Source organism: Tiliqua scincoides, chromosome 6, assembly GCF_035046505.1.
Source record: "Tiliqua scincoides isolate rTilSci1 chromosome 6, rTilSci1.hap2, whole genome shotgun sequence".
Taxonomy (NCBI): Eukaryota; Metazoa; Chordata; class Lepidosauria; order Squamata; family Scincidae; genus Tiliqua; species Tiliqua scincoides.
Window position 1 is genome coordinate 61,458,290 of NC_089826.1, and position 20,077 is coordinate 61,478,366.

Here is a 20,077-nt window from a genome sequence, read left to right on the forward strand (position 1 = left end):
GCTCCCCCCAAAAGGTGTAAACTTAATGTTTCGGCTGAGTTTGAAAACTAGCCTTATTTTTGTTGCTGTCTCTCATCTCATTCCAGCCTCATTCATAGGATAATCCAAGTCAACTTCTAGGTAAACAGATCCCCCAAAACCGAAAAGAACAACCACAGCAGATCACAGGCAACACTTTGAACACAGTGTAATCCCTCCCATTAAACCGACAAAATTCATCCACATGGATGGTAATTACTTTTATTCTAAAATGCCTTAAATGAAAACCTGCTTGCTCTTTCTAACAGAAAGCGACCACCAAGCCACTGATGATCTCTCAGATTTCTCAGAAAAGACCAGAGAACCCCCAGAATATGTGGAACTCATCCCACTGACACAACAGAAGCTACTTAGAGAATTGGTCTCAGGATCTAGCATTTATCTTGTCTTACCAGACAGCACATTGCAAACTTACATTGCAAGTAAGTTTCTAGGTTACTATCCGACACAACCCCGGGGAAGCCATCTTCAACTTGGCTCATTCACAATGCTGGAGAAGGGGGTGGCACAAGGGGGAAGGAGATTTTTCTCTGTGTTGCTGATGCAATTCTCTGCACGTGTTTCTCTCTGAATAGAAGTTTAAAGGGGGTTTGGAGTGCATAGATTGAGGACAGCATAGACTGAGGACCGCGTGCGCACCAGCTGGTCTGAAATGATAAAGCAGAATGACTCTGAAGGAGAAGTTCCCTGTCTGCCAGGCCATAAAGTCAAGCAGATTTCCTCAAGAGACCATCACTAATTTATCCTGTACAAAAAATTAAATTAAATTAAAATTAAAAATAAAATAAAAACCAGCCATTAGCCACACCACACACTCAGGCCAATAAAATATGTAATAAAACACCCCCTGAGTAAAATCTGCGTTGCTGCTGGAGGTTCCCTCTCTAAAAAGGGTCCATCACGTGGGTGGGGGGAAGAGGGTGAAAGGAGGTGAGGAGCCCGGCGGTGACTCCAGCCAGGCCCAGCTGACTTTGCACCGCGACGTCACAACCCCCAGGCTGCTCTTGAGCATCACACTGAAAGCGAAAAGCTATTGAACGGCGGCGATAGAGGCGATCGCCCTTCTCGGTTGCCACCCCAGACCGGCATCCCACAGCCCGGCAGGCGGGGCTCGGGCATCCCCCGCTCTCCCCAACCCCCGCCTCCGGTTCGATCGCAACGCGAAGCTCCCCCAGCCCCCCCCCCCGTCTCGCGGAAGATCAGAGTGGGCTGGAAATAGCAGGGGGGGGGGCTCCGCCGCGGTGCCTAAAAATACTCATCGCCTCGGGCCACGGATCGCAGCGGAGAAGAGCTTCAGAGCCCAATCCTAAGCATGCCTGCTCAGAAGTAAGTCCTATTATAGTCAATGGGGTTTACTCCCAGGAAAGTGTGGATAGGATGACAGCCTCAATCCTAAACTGCCGACTCAGAAGGAAGTCCTATTATAATCAATGGGGCTTACTCTCAGGAAAGTGTGGCTAGGATGGCAGCCTCAGAGCCCAATCCTAAGCCTGCCTACTCAGAAGGAAGTCCTATTTATAGTCAATGGGGCTTACTCCCAGGAAAGTGTGGCTAAGGGCGGCAGCCTCAGTAACTGCCTCGCCACGGATTTGCCGGTGCCCAAGAGTTGGGAAGCCGTTCCGAGTTCGAGGGCGCGGAGAGGACGCAGCCCAGAGCCAGGACCGGGGACCGAGAGTGGCGACACGCGCGGATCCCACGACAGCAGGGGAGATCCCGGCCAGCCTCCCGCTCCCCGAGCGGCTCTCCTCGCCCGGCCGGACGGAGCTCCGCTGTCCCGCACTGCCGCTCGCCTCCGGCCCCGCACAGTCGAGGCAGCCCCGCGCGCACCTCCTGGATGGACGCGCCCCTCGCAGCCAGGCGCACCGAGCACAAAGCAGAGGGGGGAAGCACCAAGGGGGGGGGTCCTGCACCGCCAAGGCAAGAGGGGGTCTTCCCGACGCCTCTCCCAGCCCCCTCCCCGGACTCTCCGCCGCCGCCCCCCAAGCCCCCTCCCCGCCGGCAGGCACGTCCGAGGCGAGCTGCTCTGCTCGGTCCCCGCTCCTCACCGGCGTTCCTCAGCTTCTTGTTCCTATAGACGGACAGGATGACCAGCAGGTTGCCCAGCACGTCCACCACGATGGTGAAGATGAGGGTGGCGGCCAGGGTGGAGGCCACCCAGGGGGGCCGGTCCAAGGTGAGCGCGTCCTGCGGCCGGGAGCCGTTCAGCTCGCTCCCATTGCCTCGCATGGTGCCGGGGCGGGCTCACTTGGCGGGCATCCCGGGGCGGGCGAGGAGCGCGCCTGCTCTTGCTGCCGCCGCCGCCGCCACCCACTTGCAAGAGGCGTCACCTTAACTCTGCCCCAGCCGGGGGGATGCTTAAGTGGGTGGGGGGCACTAAGGCCCCTCCTGATCCCCCTCGGGCCAGCCCGCCGCCCTCCGCTCGTCCGCTCCTGCCATGTCCCCCTGGCTCGGACGGGCAAGTTTCGCTCAAGTGTACATGTGCCAGGGATAGTTACTTTTATAGCATCCCCCTCCTCCTCCTCGCTCGCCCGCCCCACCGCTACAGCTGCTGCAGCTGCCGCCGCCATCCACCACCAACCCTCCTCCCCAAACAGCAGCAGCAGCCCCCCCCTTCAGCCGCCACTGCTGCCTCCAGGTGACATCTAGCGTTAGCGCCTGGCCTCCCCCTCCCCGGACACGTGCGCTGCGCGGGGATTCCAGCTGCCGCCTGAGCGGCCAGTGTGTAGCAAGGGCGCCCCCGTGAGGAGCTGGGGGGAAGCGGCGCCTCCATTCACGGGCGAGTTGTAAGCGGGAGTGAGTGAGCGAGCGCGCCCCATTCATTCTTTTCCTCGCTTTCCCCATTCATTCATTCATTCATTCATTCATTCATTCATTCATTCATCTGTCCGTCCGTTCATTCATTTTTTCGTTCATTGAAAAAAAGAAGCCGGCCAGGTTCATTCACAGTTTTGGCAACTGCAAAGCACTAATAGAGATAGAGACTGCATGGGATTGGCGGGGGGGGGGGGGCAAAGGGTGGTGTGTTTCTTTGTGTGTGTTGTGTGAAAAATAATGCTTTGGGTTAACACTGCCGTTCATTAAACTCTTAGTCCCGATCCTTATTTGGAGGCTACCGACGAGACAGAAGTCAGAGTTGGCTTGAGAAGGAGGGATCTAATCTTGGTTCTGAGCAGAGTGAGCTATAAAAAGCTCCTCGCACAGATATTTGCTCAGCAAGGGGGGCACCTCAGGACCCGAATCCCCCAGAGCAGCACGTGCATTTGCCTCACAGACGAGGGGAGGGGGAGAGGAGGAGGAGGAGGCAGGGAGATGACTAGGAAAGACTGCCTCGTTTTCTGGGGGAGAGGGGTGACCCGAAAGTATACCAGAAAGTCCGGATCTCTCCCTTTTTGGCGTTCCATCTCCTCTCTTTCTCTGACTGGGATCCGATATTAGTCAAGGGGGGAAGGGGGAACTGAGGATCTGCTATTAAGGCACACTGCCTCTAATCTCCGGAGTCAGCAATGGGAAGATGCCACTGAGCTCCAAGCTGGGAGATGCTTTGTTCCCCATCGGGGCAACTACTTGGGGGGAGCGAGAGGGGGGCTGTCAAGTCATTCAGTAACCAAGACGTTTTCTCCTAACGGGGGGGGGGGCACTCCAGGGCATGATGGGCTGGTAACCGACCCAGGACTCTAAGCAGACCGATTTGCATTTTCAGAGTGTGGAAATACATTCCGCCCCCCGACTCGAGCAAAATACCTGCTGCGATTTCCAAAGGTGTGAGCTTTAAACTGTGTGCTATTCAATAGGAGAGCAGTTCATGCAGCCCTACTGCATGCATATTCTTCCAAAAGCCCAAACACAATTTGCAGCCCAATCCTGTGCATGTCTACTCAGAAGTAAGTCCCATTAGAGTCAATGGAGCTTACTCCCAGGAAAGCGCGGATGGGATTGGGCTGCTAGCCCCCAAATCTGGCTGAGAAAACAGAACAAGGCTAGCCCATTTTAGCTCTCCCCAGTTTGACAGAAAGATATTAATGCTTTTTTTTTTTTTCTTTTTTGGCCAACGGAGAAAATTGCTGCCATTTGTCAAATGGCACCAAACCTTCTGGGCTGAACAATCTGATCCTTACCATTTTGTGATTATAATGGCATTTCATTTCAAAGCTCTTGAGCCTGCATAATTAAAACTACCATTGCGGGTAAGGAAAAAAAATGGAGGAGGGAGATCAGATAATTATGAACTACAGAGCTGCTTAACGAGCTGCATAACAAGCAAAAAAAAATAAAATCTAGGAAATGATTGACACTAAAATAAGCAAGGTCTGAGAAGATGCAGCAGCCCTGTTTGCCATCGCATTGGCACACCATTCGTTGGAGGGGAAAAAAAAGACGGAAAAAAAACCTTGTTGCTAAAAATAGCACCCAGTGCTCTAACACGTGCCCCGTGCTAGAAGGAAACTTTTATATTATTTGTATTCATCACAGATTCGTAGGAATGCAGGGCCAGGAGGAAAGTGAAGGGCTTCTGGTACACCCCCTGCACGGAGACAGGCGTATCCATCCTCAGACATTCTATCACTGGAAGAAAAGAGGGCTGCTTTGAAAAAGCCTTTTCAGAATCCAAATGGGAAAGAATCAAGTGGCAAATCTGCATGGCCCATTCGTGCAGGATTTTATTCACATCCCTGCTCCCAAATCAATCAGAAATCAGTTCTGGAGAAATGCTCAGGTAACTTATCTAGTGGGTTTGTCTCAAACCTCATTCACTATTGTGTTGTGCCTGCTGATCCCCCCCCCCTCTCTCTCTCTCTCTCTCTCTCTCTCACACACACACACACACACACACACACCATTCTGGATATGGACCTTAATTTGTGAATGCATGGAACACTTAAAGGGCATTCCTCCAACACAACCCGTAGTAACGCACAACCACCAGCAGGCGGAGCTTTAGTAGTCACAGAATCACTCTTCTAGTAAAGGCTGCTTCAAGCCTGCCCATAAGATGGGTGCAGGGTGGGTCTGGCTGAACAAACATAATAAAGTACTTAATATGAGGGTCTGCTCGTGTTCAAAATGCAGCATGAAATCTTTGGCTTCCCACCAAACTCTTTTGCACCTTGGCTGCTCACGAAAAAAAAAAAATGCGTTTTTGGTGCAGAGAGCACTTCTAGGTAGGAAGGCATTGCATGGAAACCTGGAAATATCCACAGAGTGTGTCACACTAAGAAGGATGCAACTGTATCAAATAAGGGATTGGCCACTGGTTAGGACGAAGGAAGTGTGACATGGGGAGGCGAGTTAATGAGCATGGCATGCTTTATTGGCAAGCCTTCTGTTCCCCTCTGGGTATAAGCTGGGAACCCACATAAGCTTCTCAGTTAATGGGCATGCTTGAAAAAGTAGGTACGTGCAATAATCAGGTGCAAGAATCATTATGCCTAGAAACATGGAGCAGGGAATAAGTGTCATGAAAGCCAGCTTGCTCAAAAGGCTGCAGGAGGCACATGCTTTCCATGTCTAAGACCTCATCTCTGGTATCTTCAGTACAAAGTATCTCAGGTAGCAGTGTTGGGAAAAGACCCTGCACGAGAACTTGGAAGGCCACTCTTTGTCTGAGTGGGCCCTCATAACCAAGATGGATCCAAGATCTGTCTCTGAAGGCAGGTTGTGTAGATCTTCAAGCCAACCATGCCATGTGCCACAGAGGATAGTGAAACACTTGCAGTGTCATATATCAGTCTGTTCTGGGGAGAAATTTGTTCTTAATTCTGATGAATGTGTGATAAAGGATTACCTAATCAAGGAGGCAACACTGGGGGGGAGGGGAATCATCTTACTTAAAGCCCTTTGCTGTACTGTGGACATCTAGTCTGGTCTCTGGAGTCCCTTGAAAGTCCCTTGAAAGCAAACAATGGAAGAATCACCAACTTTGAGAATACTCAGCTGTTAATGAGAACCAAAAGGGATGTGCTGGAGGTTATCTGTAATCAGATCCCCCAACTTTGTTTTTTCTTTAAAAACATGTGGGGGTGGGGGGAGACTCCAGTGTTGATCAGAACAGTAATACTTAACGCATGCCTGTCTTTTTTCCTCCATTGATCCCACAGCAGTTTGGGGTGGGAGGGATTTAGATGAAGGAAATGGTGGTGAAACACCCTCTCCCCCAGTGTTGCTATTGCTCTGAGGAAAATCAGAGTGTCCTGCAGATGCTTTAAAGTGCCAGAAATCATACACTTCACAGAAGCGATGGGGAGCAGGGCGATTGCACACCTGGTAAGTTAGGGAGAGGCAAAGGGAAAGGGGCCTCTCCCTGCCCACTGCAGGGGAAAGGGAGCTGCTGCTGCTATGATCCTCTTCCAACTTGCTCTCTTTATGTCACAAGAGACTCAGAGTCTCCAGTGGAGCAGCAGGCAGATGGGTTGGGGCTTGTCTGCTCACCACCCTTCCAAAGGTGCCACTCCATTTCATGTTGCTTCCTGGCAAAGTCAACCCTGCTACTTCTCAGCTCCCTGCCAGGAAGACCTCAGCCCCGTCAGTGACCCAATGGGGAGGGGAACAGAGCAAGAGCATGCCGTGTACTGAGTCAAGTCGTAGGTCCATCAAGCTCAGATTGTCAACACTGACTGGCAGCAGCTCTTCATGGATTCCAACAGGAAGGTTTCTTCTCCCCCAGTGGTGTCACCAAAGGCCAAAGAAGAGGAGAAAGAACAGGGTAGCACCGAGATCTGAAAGCTGCCAAAACAGGAGGAGGTAGCAGACATATCTATGACTACATTGGTGCTGCTGTTGCTTCTTCCCCATAGCCACCATCTTGACTGGGCCTCAGAAGGCACCCCCTTCCAGCCTGCCCCCCCCCCCACTTGCCACACCTCTGCCTTACTTGGAGATGCTGGGTCACCAGGACAGTTTGCATGCAAAGCAGGTATTTCACCACTGAACCAGGGGCTCTGCCAATGACCAGGGCACCAAGAGCCACTAGGGCAGGAGGTCTGGTCTAGAGGGTAGAGCCTCCATTGCCTGAAGGTTAACATCCACAAGGTCACCAGTTCGAGGCCACCGACACCGTGCAACCTTGAAGCAGCTGACAAGCTGAAGCCGAGCTATTCCATCTGCTCGGAGCGTGGGAGGATGGAGGCCAGAATGTTAAACCAGATCGGAGTGTAACACCTTGAATGTAGTGGTTCTTGAAAGAAAGAACCTTCTTTCAATTTGTAAAAATCCCTGCGTGGATTTAATAAGCCTGCCTATGTAAACCGCCTTGAATAAAGTCTTGAATAAAGACCAAGAAAGGCGGTATATAAATACTGTATATTATTATTATTATTAGGAGGTTGCAACCCCTCCCTTCAAGCAAGGGAAAATCAGCCTGGCCATAACTGGAGGCAAAACCTGGTGAATAACTCACTACTTCATTCTGGAACCTCAAACTGGCCTCTCTGCCTTTTCTCACCCTACCATCCTTCCTTCATACGTATGTCTTGTCTTTTAGTTTCCAAGCTTTAGAGCATAATCCTAAAGATTTGATGGCCCCCCACCATATCCCCTCCAGGCAGGGGTACGTTTGTACCAGCCTTGGGAGGCTGGTGTTGGGGGTTGGGGAGGAGGGAGGGCAGAATTTGGGGATGGGGGAGAGCAGGCGGCGGGTGCACCTGTGGACAGACCAGACCCAGGAGGGTCTTAGGCCAGATCCTAATCCTTTTCCTGAGCAGCCTGGCATTACACTGGGCTGCTCAGATCTGCCCCAATGATTTAACTGGCACAAATCTGGGTAGTTCCATTAAAGTGGCTGCCACGCGACATGGAGTAAGGGGAAATCAATCCCTTTACCATAGTCTTCCAATACCATAGTCTTTCGAGAATGAAGGATGCCAACTGCCACTCCAAGTTGTGCTGCATCCACCTCCTACCCTGCACTGGATACAATGCAGGCCAGTCTGCCTGCCTGTTCCAGCACAGGAGAGGATTTGGCTGCCCATCTTGTTTTTCAGCACCTGCCACCAGCCCTGTGTTCTGAATTTTGAGTGATAAAAGCTGCTCTGAGAATTTTTCTCTGTTTTCTCTGCAGGTCCAGATCATATATGGACCTGCAGAGACTACAAATAAATGTCCCCTTTCGTTTGGAGAGATTTGCTAGGCCGGCCACAGAGATGCATTTTTATTCTTCTGATGTGGTGCCGGCTTGCTTGGTGTGTGCACTTTAGACGAATGGCTCTTCTGACAGTGAGGAGAGCAGATTTGGAATGAGCATTAAATTTCACTCTGAACCCATTTGATTTTGAAATAGTAAAAGATGAATGATGCTTGCAGAGCAGAACCTAATTCAGTGGCAATTTAGCAACTATAGCCCCAGTTGTATTATTGGCAAGGTGCTGAGAATCCACAGCCACATTGTGCAATCAAACCATCTGGAACGTTTCCACCAACAAGTCAACTTCAAAAGCAGCACAGATGTAGAAGGATAATAAGCTGATCTTACATGTGATCATGTCTGTGTCTTTAATAATTACAGAATAAATGAAAAGACAATGAATGGACAGTTGAAATGTACATTGGAAGATGTTGCAGGAAGAGCCTCTTCATGGGCATCCACTCCAAGCATTGAGTAGGCTACTCTCTTCACTGAACTTGTCACTTGTCACTTAAGATTTCCTAGCTTCATAACAAAGGGTGTAGTGGGGTGGGGGAAGCAGAGAGAATGGAGCTTCTGGACTTCACCTACAGTAGGAACCAGAGCACTCAGGTGCTGCTTTTGAAACTTTTACTCAAAGGATCTTAGCTGAGAAGGGGTGTCAAAATAAGGCCCATGGGCCAAATGCAACCCCTGGAAGCAATTTATCCAGCCCCATTTAAATTGGGTTCTCCCAGCATGGCTCTCTCTTAACTTGAAAATAGGAACAAGATTTGCACATTTTCTCTTATGTCATTTGGAGCTAATGAGTTTCTATGTGAGAACCAAGTGCTTATTTCTGACCATCATCAGCTTAATGGTGTCACTTTCTGCTTAATGATGTCACTTCCGGCTCTCAGGAGGCACCATGAATGTAACTTTGGCCCTCTGTATGACATGAGTTTGACACCCCTGGTCTATCTATGTCATAATCTTTTCCAAGGGCTGCCTGAGAGACAGTATGTAGCCTATGCTGCATTAGGACTACAATCCTATGCAGATTTTTCTGAGAGGGCACAATCCTAACCAGGTCTACTCAGAAGTAAGTCCTATTTTGTTCAATGGGGCTTCCTCTCAGGAAAGTGTGGTTAGGATTGCAGTCTTAATGCTTCAGAACACAGTGGGTCTTACATCTGAGTAAATGTGCATAGGCTAGCACTCTACTAGATCTTTTGTGTTCTTCTGGGATATTTCTAAAATTCATTTTCTAGTTTTCAGACATTTATTTTTAACTATTGCAAACCCTCTCCAAGAGCTTGGAATGAAATGAGTTAGATCTTCAAATGGAGTACAGCATGCTTCAAAGTTGTAATAAGTGGCAGAAGAAGAAAATGCTCTAATTAAGACTTTTCAGTTGACTTTTGTTGTTGTTGTTGTTGTTTACTCTTAGTGGAGCATGGTTATGGAGGGCAGCTATGGGGTGCCATGACAAGCTCCTGCACTTCAAAATTAGTCACTGTACACAGCACTTCTCTAACACCAACTAGAATCTAGAGAGGAAAGAAAAATAGTGTCTGTAATCGCCATTAACAGTTTAGAAACATTCCCTTATATGGGGCACTAGTCAACCCTTTTAAGAAAATAGTAACTTGTAGCCATACTCAAAGGTCATAGGAGGCTGACTGAGAGCAGAGGAAGACTTGAGATTGCTACACAGACTGTTGAGTCACTCTGCAGATTAAAGTGGTGTTTTATGCCAATCCCGATGCCTGTGGTGAATACTGATAGACCCCAAAACATTACAGATCCCAATGGTGATTTTCTGAGACTAGCCACTGGAGATTTTCAGTGTCACTTAAAATAATCCATTGTAGGAAATTCCGACAATGTACTGGTGTCCCCACTGTCATCAAGAAGCCTCTAGGTACCAGCATACACTGCCAATGTCTTTGGCATGCACCTCACAGATTTCAGAAAAGAATTGTCAAAATGTACATTTGAACTACATTCCTGGGGAACATTCCCATTTTCCTACAAGCTTTCTGGAGGAGAAGCTTGGTGGTGTGCTCCTTCTTACTTTTCAGCCTCATCACCTGCAGCATGCCCAGCTGGTCTCCCTGCGCAAGCTGGGGTAACCTTAAAAGCTGCCAGGCCCAATGTGGCATCCATTTTCATAGGGCCCCCCTACACCCCCCACCCCACCCCCACTTACCCAGATAAGTGGCAGGTGCCCCTTTGGTTGATAGCAGCATGCTGCAAAGGGCGGCACTACCCAAATGTAGGTTGTGATGACGTGATGATGTCACCACCAACCTCTTCCAGGAGGCCCATATTGGGCCAAATGGACTTGGGTGGGCATCTTCATGCTTCCATTAATCACACTGGATTCCTAATGAGCAAGGTACTGACTGGAGCAAGGTGATCTACTCATCAACCCAATGCAGGGTGGGAGGCACAGGGCTTGATTCCGTCAAATGGGTCCAATTGCCTTAGGGCCAGCCCTGTAAGCAAGCATGGTAGGAAGGGGCTAAATCTACTGGCCAACTGGTTTACCAGCTTCCATAGGGCAAAACAGCCATGACACTATCTAGGACAAAGGACCAGTTCTTACACAGGCAGCTGCTATGTATCAAGTCAGACCATTCGCCCACTTTGCCTGTTTCAACTGGCAGCAGGCTTCCAGGGTTTTAGACAGGAATCTTCCCCAGTTTGACCTGAACATGCTAGGGATTTAACCTGGGCCCTCCTGAATACAAAGCAGATGCTCTATTACTGAGCTACAGCTTCTCTTCCTCACAGTAGATGCCGCTACCTGGAGGCAGGAACTTCTGACCAGGTGCATCCATGGATGCAGGGACTGCTTTCCAGCAGTGATGCCAAGGCAGGAAAAGACTGAGAAATGGGCCACCGCACATGCGCATGAGATGCCAAGAAGAGGTGCCTGACCTTTTGAGCTCATGGTGGCTGCAATTTCCATGTTCCTGGACTGGCTGTTCCCTATGCAGCCATGTGCTCAAATGTCAGGCAAAACCCAACCACTGCTATTGGATGTATGCTGAGCTCAAGCTGGATTAGCTGTGAGCATTCAGGCACAACTGCTCCGAAAAGCGGCTGGGAGGGAATGGTATGAATGGCTTGGAGCTGAGGCATGTCATCCTGATTCCAGTGGAAGGTGTGGGTCGGTTTATTACACATTGCAGGACTTTATGGCATTTCAGTTTGATTGGATTTTAAAAGTTTAGCATGCAGCCTGTACTATTATCATCAGTTGTACACACACACACACACACACACACACACACACACACACACGTTTGCTTAATGAATCTGAAGGCATTGCTCTTTGGCAGGTCCTCTGAGCATGTGCAGAGAATTTTTCCTAGAGTCCTAAAGTCAGCACAGCCAATCTAAACAGATTTAGATGTTAGTAAGGCAAGCTTCTAGCTGGAGGTATGGCTCTCTGATAGTCTGTTATAGGCATTTGCTATTGCTTTGTGTTTCATTTGTCCCTTTTCCCTCCTGCTTCAGAGTACAGAAATCCAAAAAGCAGTTGCCCAGCCTGCCCCAAGAAGGCTTCAACTCCAGCAGCCAGGTGGTGCACAACTGTGAACAATCCCTGAACTTTTATCCTAGGAGAACAGAAAATCTGTAGGAACAGATGGTGATTTGGAAACCCAAGTAGGTCACTCTCTAACGCTAACGCTTGTGCTAATGCTGTCCTTTCCCCACTAGCATGTGCTCCATTCTGTTTTTCCCTCAACCATCTTCAGTGCTTTGGGTAACTTTTGATCTCCTGCAGTTGCGAAATGCATTTGGGTTGATTCCATGCTTATTTTGAGGTTCACGTTCATAGATGTTAAATAAAACCAGGCTAAGACAGTACTCTTCTTCATAACTGTTAGTCAACTCCTCCCCGTCTGATGCTTTTGCAATTTCTACTGTAATTAGTTGGTCTGATCTCCAATCAACCAAATCAATTAATTAGGCACATCCAGTATAGTGAACTATCACAATATGGGTAAATTTGCACGGTTTGTAAGAGGATGAGCTGTCACTATCAGGGCAGAAGTGCTCCAGAGGATCCTGGAATCAGAGCCACAGAGGTGGTTGGATATCCTGCAAGTTCCACATTTATATCCCACTCTGCCCTGTGGTCTCAGAGGGGTTGTGGTGTTTTTCTATATGTTAATAGTCCTATCCCCATCTGACTCATTATTGCCCCCAAAGGATTTGGGGAGATAAAAGAAGACAAAGGAATTCAAAATTACACTATAAACTACAATATACACACTATAAATTCAAAATTGCATTATAAACAAGAAATGTGTTTGGGGGGGGGGGGAACAGCCCAGTTTGAAGTGTGAATGTGGCAATGCAAACCCAAGTGACACCACTGCCAGTATCAGTCGCCAATGCCAACCACTAGAGTTGTGGCCCTTTAGCTTGTCAACAGCTGGGACCCACTTTAGACCTTCATCAGCAACTTGAGACCCATCTTCAAAAGCCAGTGCACAAGAGGAGTGGGTTTTTCCTCTTCTACCCTGCTTTCTTTGCAGGTCATTTGGAACGAGAGGAGGGGCAGAGAGCATCACGGTAACAGTGTGCAATTGATTTTGAAAAGTGGAGGGAGAGAAACAGGAAGTGAGGTGGAGTAAGGAGGAGCTGAGGGAGTGCCTAGAGTAGGGGAGAGCAGGAGGATGTGTGAGCAGAGCAAGGGGACCTCTTGAAGAATGACGCACTCTCTCCAAAGCCCAAGACTGGGGGGGGGGGAGATGACCTAGCCCCTGCTCCTGTACAAATTGTGTAGGCGTGAGTCTCAAAATAAACAACAATAGAATGATTCTGGGCACCACAGTTCAACAGACTGCAGTTGTTCAGAGGAGGGTGACCAGAATGGTGAGGGGGCTGGAGACCACGTCCTATGAGAACAGATTGAAGGAACTGGGTAAGTTTGGAGATGGTTAAAGGGTGGTGTGATGTAAAGGGTGACATATATCTCAGAGGGGCTGTCAAATGGAAGAGGTAGCAGATTTGTTCTCAGTTGCCCTGGACGATAGGACCAGTGGGCCCAATTATGAGGCCACCTGAAGTGACTTCATGGAGCAGCACCCTTAGAGGGAGAGCAAACAGATGAGCCATCAGTTCACTGGGACAGGAGGTCTGGTCTAGAGGGCTTGAGCCTCCATTTGCCTGAAGATAACATCCGAAGGTCGCCAGTTTGAGGACACCAACACCGTGCGACCTTGAAGCAGCTGACAAGCTGAGCCGAGTTACTCCATCTGCTCTGAGCGTGGGAGGATGGAGGCCAGAATGTGTGGCCAGATCAGAAAGAAACATCTGAATGTTGTGGTTTCTTGAAAGATAGAACCTTTCAAATTGTAAAAATCCCTACAGGGATTTAAATTGCCTGCCCATGTAAACCGCCTTGAATAAAGTCCAAGGAGAAATCTGAGGACCTAGAAAGGCGGTATAGAAATACCTATATTATTATTATTATTATTATTATTATTATTATTATTATTATTATTATTATTATTATTATTATTCACTGCCCTCTGCAACCCACCACTTCACTGGGTGCTCAGATCCTCTTCAGACTTGCTCCAACTTGTGCTGCTGAAGGAAGAAGTAGTGGGGGCAGACTCCTGAACTAATCTCCTCACCTACTACCTGAGGCTCAAGTAGGCAGGGAAATGTGTTTTGGACCCCACCTGCCCATCCCTGCACTTAAAAATGTCACTGCATGCAGCATCCCCTGCAGCCATTCATTTTAAACAAGGAGGCTTCATGCAGCTATCTTTGTAAGAAAAAGCGGGATTGAATGAGCACATCTGTTCATTTGCCTGCCCACTAGAGGAAGAGTGTGTGCAAGCAGAAGCAGCACGGGGGGATGGATTCAGGCAGTCCGCTCAGTCCTGAGCTGCCCAGTGCACAGGGCTGCAGCGCTACTGAAAATGGCTGTTGCTGCATCCAGCACACACCAGGCAGCCACTGCTGCCTTCTCAGAAGAAAACTACTTATGTTCCCTTCCCCCAGGTAAAGCAGGTAGCCCCACAATGGGGCTACTCTATTCTACGACAACCCAAGGGTTGGCGTAGAATTTATAGCCTTCATGTCGGGTGGCTGGACCAACATGGAGGCTCAGGATCTGGTGGAGCAAAGCTCCACCTGTCCCACCTCCCTCCAGCCCTGCTCCCTCCCCCCAGCACCCCGCCCTCTCCCTGCCCTCCCTCCAGCTCCCATACCCTGGAATGCCTCCTCCCCACCTCTCCCCATGCCCCCACCTACCTCTTCGCTGCCCTGTGGGCTGCGCGACTGCCAAGTGGTGGAGCTCCAGTGCTCCACTGGCACTAGCACAGTGCTGGGCAGCGCTGGGCTAGCACCAGTGCTCCACCAGTGCTAGGGCCCACAAACATGCCTTACGGCCTGTTTGCGACGGGATGTGCCAGCGGTAAGTCGGCGCGCACTCTTTAGGATTGGCCCCTGAGTGAGCAAAGTATGATGATCTCAAACTAGCCACCCTATTTGAAAGTGCTCCCAGGTCTGTCCCCAGATGAATGTTCTCTCATATGAACACAATGACTGCCATTTATCCCAATGGGGAAAAATGACATGCTGCCCCCAAAGACATCCCTGTAGTGGCAGCAGAGCAGAAAGAGAACAGCCTGGCCTCTACTGATGAGGAGCCCTGGGAATGGGGGAAGGAAAGTTAACTCCCTGCAGTGCTTTAACCTTCCTCTGTCTCTTCATCCTGATGATATTTTTTTTAAGAGATTTGAGCTTTTTTTTTTTTGTAATGGCAGCAATAATTTATTTTTCAAAATACTGATGCAGTCTAGTTCCAACAGCTGTGAACACACAGTCTGCAGCCGTTAAATAGAGACAGTATCAATATTTTGTCAAGATTCAGCTTTCTCATAATAGCAGCGGTAGTTGAGAGCAGGCCTCCTTTCTAAGAGATCTTTTCAAATGACAAGTCAAAATCTTGCTCCTAATGTGATGAGTAATAACAGTGTGATTTTGCAAGTCTGGCAATCTCTATTCAGCCCCCCTGTTTATCATATTTCTTGTTTGTTTGCAGAGGCATCTTTGGTGGTCTGATTAAAAGAAAGAAAAAGAAAAACACCTTTATAAAGGACTACAGTACTTGGGCTTATCTAGCGCCTCTGGAGACTTCTCTGACATTTTAAGCTGTACCAAGCCTGTACAGAGGCTCCTGTGCCAGAAAGAGGAGATGGTAACATGGCACTCTGGTACAGGAAGAGGCAGTGGTGTCATGTGGCTGGGACAGTTATCTCCCCCCACATGGTGATCTGGAGGTTTGTTGGGCTGTCTCCTGGGGTGTGCGCACTGTGCTCACTGCTCAAGTGGTGATGGGAGCACTGAGAGGCTCTCCTGCCCATGGCTTCGTCTGGCTCTAAATTGGAGCCATTCCAGAGTCATGCAGTAATGACTCTGATGTGATGCAGTGATCAGTGATGCAGTGATGTGGGGGATGACCTCATGGCATCATCATGTCATCCTGCCCTGGACACTGGCCAGCCTGGCAACATCACTGGGAAGAGATTCTGTACATACCTGGTGTGGGCTGTAGCATCAAAGACCCCAAGACAAGTAGCCTACTCGGATTGTAGTGTCATATGAGGACATAACTAGTGCAAGAGACTTATTCTAATTCACATCAGGTAAATTGCCAGTGCCAAATTGATGGGTCCCTTGGGGAGAGCCCTCAGGCACTGATGGTGCATTGGGTGCTATCACCGCTGCTTTGTATTGAGGAGTCAGGTCTGGCCAGGTGTGCTCTCTAATGGGCATGAGTTTTCAACCACTGGCTGGCCAACCACTGATGCCACCTTTGATTAGGGGGTCCTCTGGGATTCCAGGACTCACTCAAGTATTGTAAGTAGTTGGACAGGACTGGTTGCATCTGAATCTAAACCAGATTCCAAAACAATTGGTGGACTGAATGCTAGAAGAATTGGTGGACATTAAGGTGAAAAATTCTGTTCAGCCAAAGAGTTTTTTTGAATACAATATAAACAATAAATAATTCATCATTAAAAGAACTCACTTTTCATCTCTATGTTGGTTTGATTCCCACAGGTTTTCATTCCACACTATGAGGAGAAAAATTGAGTGGCTATCAAACAGCTGAAATAGGAGCAAGGATTTGGAACACTTAATGTTGAGAAATTATTATTCAACCATTTCTCAACATCATACAACTTCAAGCCATGCCTTCAGTGTATATCTGGGTATAGGTCTATATCTGACCAACAGAAGACCACCTAAGAATCCCACACCACCAAAATAAAAATAGGATAGAAGAAAATCACCGCAGACCCCTGCCCATAAATCGATCCTACAGATAAGTCGAGGGCAGGTTATGAGCCAACAATCATGGAATTTTCTATGACCCTTGGATAAGTCGGAGGTTAAAGTTAGGGGAGTGTCTGACTATAGTTTTGTCTGATTTTACCCGAGGCCAGATCCTGTAAAATAACCTACCACTAATTGTTACCTAAGAACTGTAGTCTCTAATTTATTAAAAACATAGTAAAAGATCATAAGATACATTTTTATACTTTTTAAATTCTGGTCTTCACCACCTTTTTGTAAACACTATCAGAGTAAGTGCACTGTAAACAACATACCAGTAAAACAGTGGTTTCCAACCTGGTATTCATGTACTCCCAGGGACACTCAACAGGACCTTTAGGGGTACTTGGAAAAGAATGGAATAATGGCAGAAAAAGGCAGGTCGTGCTCCAGAATGCCTTGCAAGGACCAGCAAGGTAGGAAGGGAGGTAGCTAGTTGGCTGTGAAAGCCCCACCAATAGCTAGTTTTTGGTCATCAATTCATGCATGAACCAGTGATTGAAAACCAGCACAATAAAAAAGCTGAAATATCATATGGAAAGTGATCAATCACCCAGAATTTCTCAGCACACTTCTGGTGCAAAACAGTGCAAAGGCAGAGTTTTCTGTTCTTCAAACAGATGAAAAGAGAAAGTATGTGATGAATACATTAAGTCTGAGAAGAGATGAGGGCTTGTATTATTACAGACATTTTGCTAATATGAAGGGTACAATTTATGGAAATGGGCTGCCAAGGGATATGCAACTGAAAAAGGTTGGGAACCACTGCAGGAGAACCATGAATCAAATCCACCTTTAAAGTGTGTTAAGCCTGAAGCTCTACATACAACATACAACCCATAACACACAACTGAGAGTGTGTAATTCAATTCACAGCAGAGAGATGAGATATTTGCAACCCTTTTTACTCAGAAGTAGATCCACTACTTTCCATTCTTAAGTGTTATTCTTAAGTAATGGTGCACCGAACTGTAGCCTGGGACTTTGTTTCAAATGGAAAGGAGGATCCCATCCTGGTGTCGAAAAAAACAGACCTGCTTTGCAATTATTTCCAAAGAAGGACCAGGCTGTAGCAGCAGCATTTGCAAAAGGGAAAGAAGGAAGGAGAATAAAAGGTTAACTTTGGCTGGAATTTCCCAGTGAAGTTTCCGTAGAAACAATCTCTGCATCTCTTCTATGAGAGCTGCTGCTTGAGAAAGAAATGAAACTGTTCAGAGCTGAAAGGCTCTGCCTTCTGATTGACCCAGAGATAAGGCGAAGTGATAATTGGAGCTGGATTACTTGGCAAAAATTTTACTTACTATAGGTGAGTATCTACGGTAATTGATCAAGCATGCTCAGGTGGGGTGAATATTCTTTCTGGGATGCAATGGTACTGCAGAATTTCAATGGCAAGCTGAAATTTGCTAGCAAATCTCCATGTCACAGAAGACTATAAACTTTGGAATTGTTGCCATGTCTCAGGAGATGTAAGATATCCTGAAATCTAATCATGAACTGACTTTAGATTTCATAGCAAACAACAGTACCGTATATGATTCAGTTCAGTGCCGGTTAAGTTCCCCTGCTGCCATAGCCCTTGTCTCAGAGGTGATGCATCTACCTGTGCACACACTCCTGTCATGTCCTATTGTGCAACTATCCCAATCAAATGCTTTACTATAAGACTGATCAACTCAAGTAGGAATTAGAATTCCTCTCTGCTTGTCATTTTATTATCATCAGGGAGATATGCTACCCCATCTTCCTCAAAACAAAACAAAAAAATCAATACATCACAAGATGTCTCTTGGTGAACATGTAATAATCAGCCTGCAAAACAACAGCTGTTATACAATAATTTGGCCACAGAAACATTCCACTGCCCGGATTGAGCTGCTCACTGAAGATTATCTTGACTCATTGGATTCTTATCTGCTTCACCTGCAACTTTAAGAAAACGGATTTGTGTGCCTATGTAGATTATTACATGACATGCAGACCCAAATCAGTGCACATGCATCTGTCCAAAGGAGAGATGTGCATGAATGCATGTACACATCTATGCAGATAAAGTGGACTTTGAAACCAAACCTATGGGGAGGAAAAAGTGATGCCAATTCACGCCCACTGCTACTAAAGGAGTCAGAGTGTCTAGTGATATCCAAGCAGGAGACTTCATGCCTCATTACCAAAATATGTATAAGGTTGTTTTTCCTGGAATATTGCCAAATTATGGAAGCACCAGAGCAGACTATTGTACTTAACAGTCTGTTCAGATGCTGTCTTATGAATTCTGCTGATGTTTAGTTAAAGGCGTTCCAATTGCTCCCATTTTAACTCCCATGAGGCTACTGTCAAGGAGCCTGGTCACCTACTGCACTCAAAAGACATATAACCTTTTCCTGACAGAGCATACCTAAACTGTGGGGAGCAAAATGCTTTACTGGTGGCAATTATAGCCTCGTTAAATGTGCATCTCAAGCATTTTTGACCACTTGAGATATTTTGCTTCTGGCTACAGTCCTTCATGCTGCATTGGATGCCACCCCCAAACTCATGAGACTGGCTGGGGAGAATGGAGAGAGTATAAATTCTCCTCCCCTTCTCAAACTGTAGGGCTCCCCTCCCATACACACACACACACACACACACACACACACACACACAGAGCCAAGACAGCCACAGCAATGATCCCAGGCAGACCAGCTCTTGCACCCACATTCACCAACCTTCCCAATGTGTAGCCTAGGGTTTCCCCCCCCCCCCCAGTAGACCTGGCCTCCTGGTTAGGCTAGTGAGGAAATTTTCAGCTCCCCTCCTTTGGTTTCATCCACCATGTCACCAGATACAGTCCACACATGCTGCAAACCCCTTAGTGATGCCACTGCTCTGAGGTACTATCTAATGCCGAAGCATAACCTGTTATCCAGAAGACTTGCAAACCCCCCTCAAGGGCTGCAGGATATAAAAGGACAGTTGGTGTGCCCCATGTGAACACAGAAATGCTTTAGGGGCTCTTGGGGGGGGGGAAGCTACAGTCTTTGATAGCAAAGTTGTAACCTGTGACTAGTGTTTGCCCTGAAATCCAGTTGAGTTTACGAGTGAAAAGCAAGGTAGCCAAGTGTGCAGATGACACCAGTCTATTCAGGGTGGGTAAAGCCAAACTGGTTTGTGAAGGGCTCCAAAAGGACCTCTCCAGACTGGGTGAACAGGCATCCAAATTGCAAAGGCAATTCAATGTCAATAAGTGTAAAGTGATGGGACAAAACATCTCAGCTTCACCTATAACTGTCCTTTGACTGTCTTTTAACGTCATTCAGCATCTTTAACAGACAAGGAATTATGTTGGCCACGCAGTGATTGATAAAAGATGTGACGAGCCCAAATGAGCTCAATTGCTCTGTCAACCTTGACTTTGGTTTCACCACTGCAGATTCATTTTTGCCTTCCCCGGGGTGTTGGGTGTGAAACATTCCACACCAATAGGCTGAGCATGAAAGGACACCGGTTGTGTTCTCAAGTCAGCTGTATTCATTACATGTCACATACCAGCCTGCAATTTCTCCTGCTGCCAGTCTGTGT

General features: G+C 47.8%; 1 protein-coding gene and 1 long non-coding RNA gene across 2 annotated transcripts in view; one reads left to right on the plus strand and one right to left on the minus strand.

The window, feature by feature from the left end:
- Positions 1-2,265, minus strand: part of MTNR1A (melatonin receptor 1A) — a 90,932-nt gene extending 88,667 nt beyond the window's left edge. Inside the window, exon 1 of the mRNA XM_066631985.1 lies at positions 2,085-2,265. Within this exon, the coding sequence (XP_066488082.1) occupies positions 2,085-2,265 (181 nt within the window). The remainder of the gene's footprint in view (positions 1-2,084) is intronic.
- On the plus strand, positions 1,094-11,866 carry LOC136655486 (uncharacterized). The gene is made up of 3 exons (XR_010794660.1): positions 1,094-1,365; positions 4,510-4,753; positions 11,663-11,866. It is a non-coding gene; the product is annotated as an uncharacterized lncRNA (long non-coding RNA).
- The last annotated feature ends 8,211 nt before the right edge of the window (positions 11,867-20,077 follow it).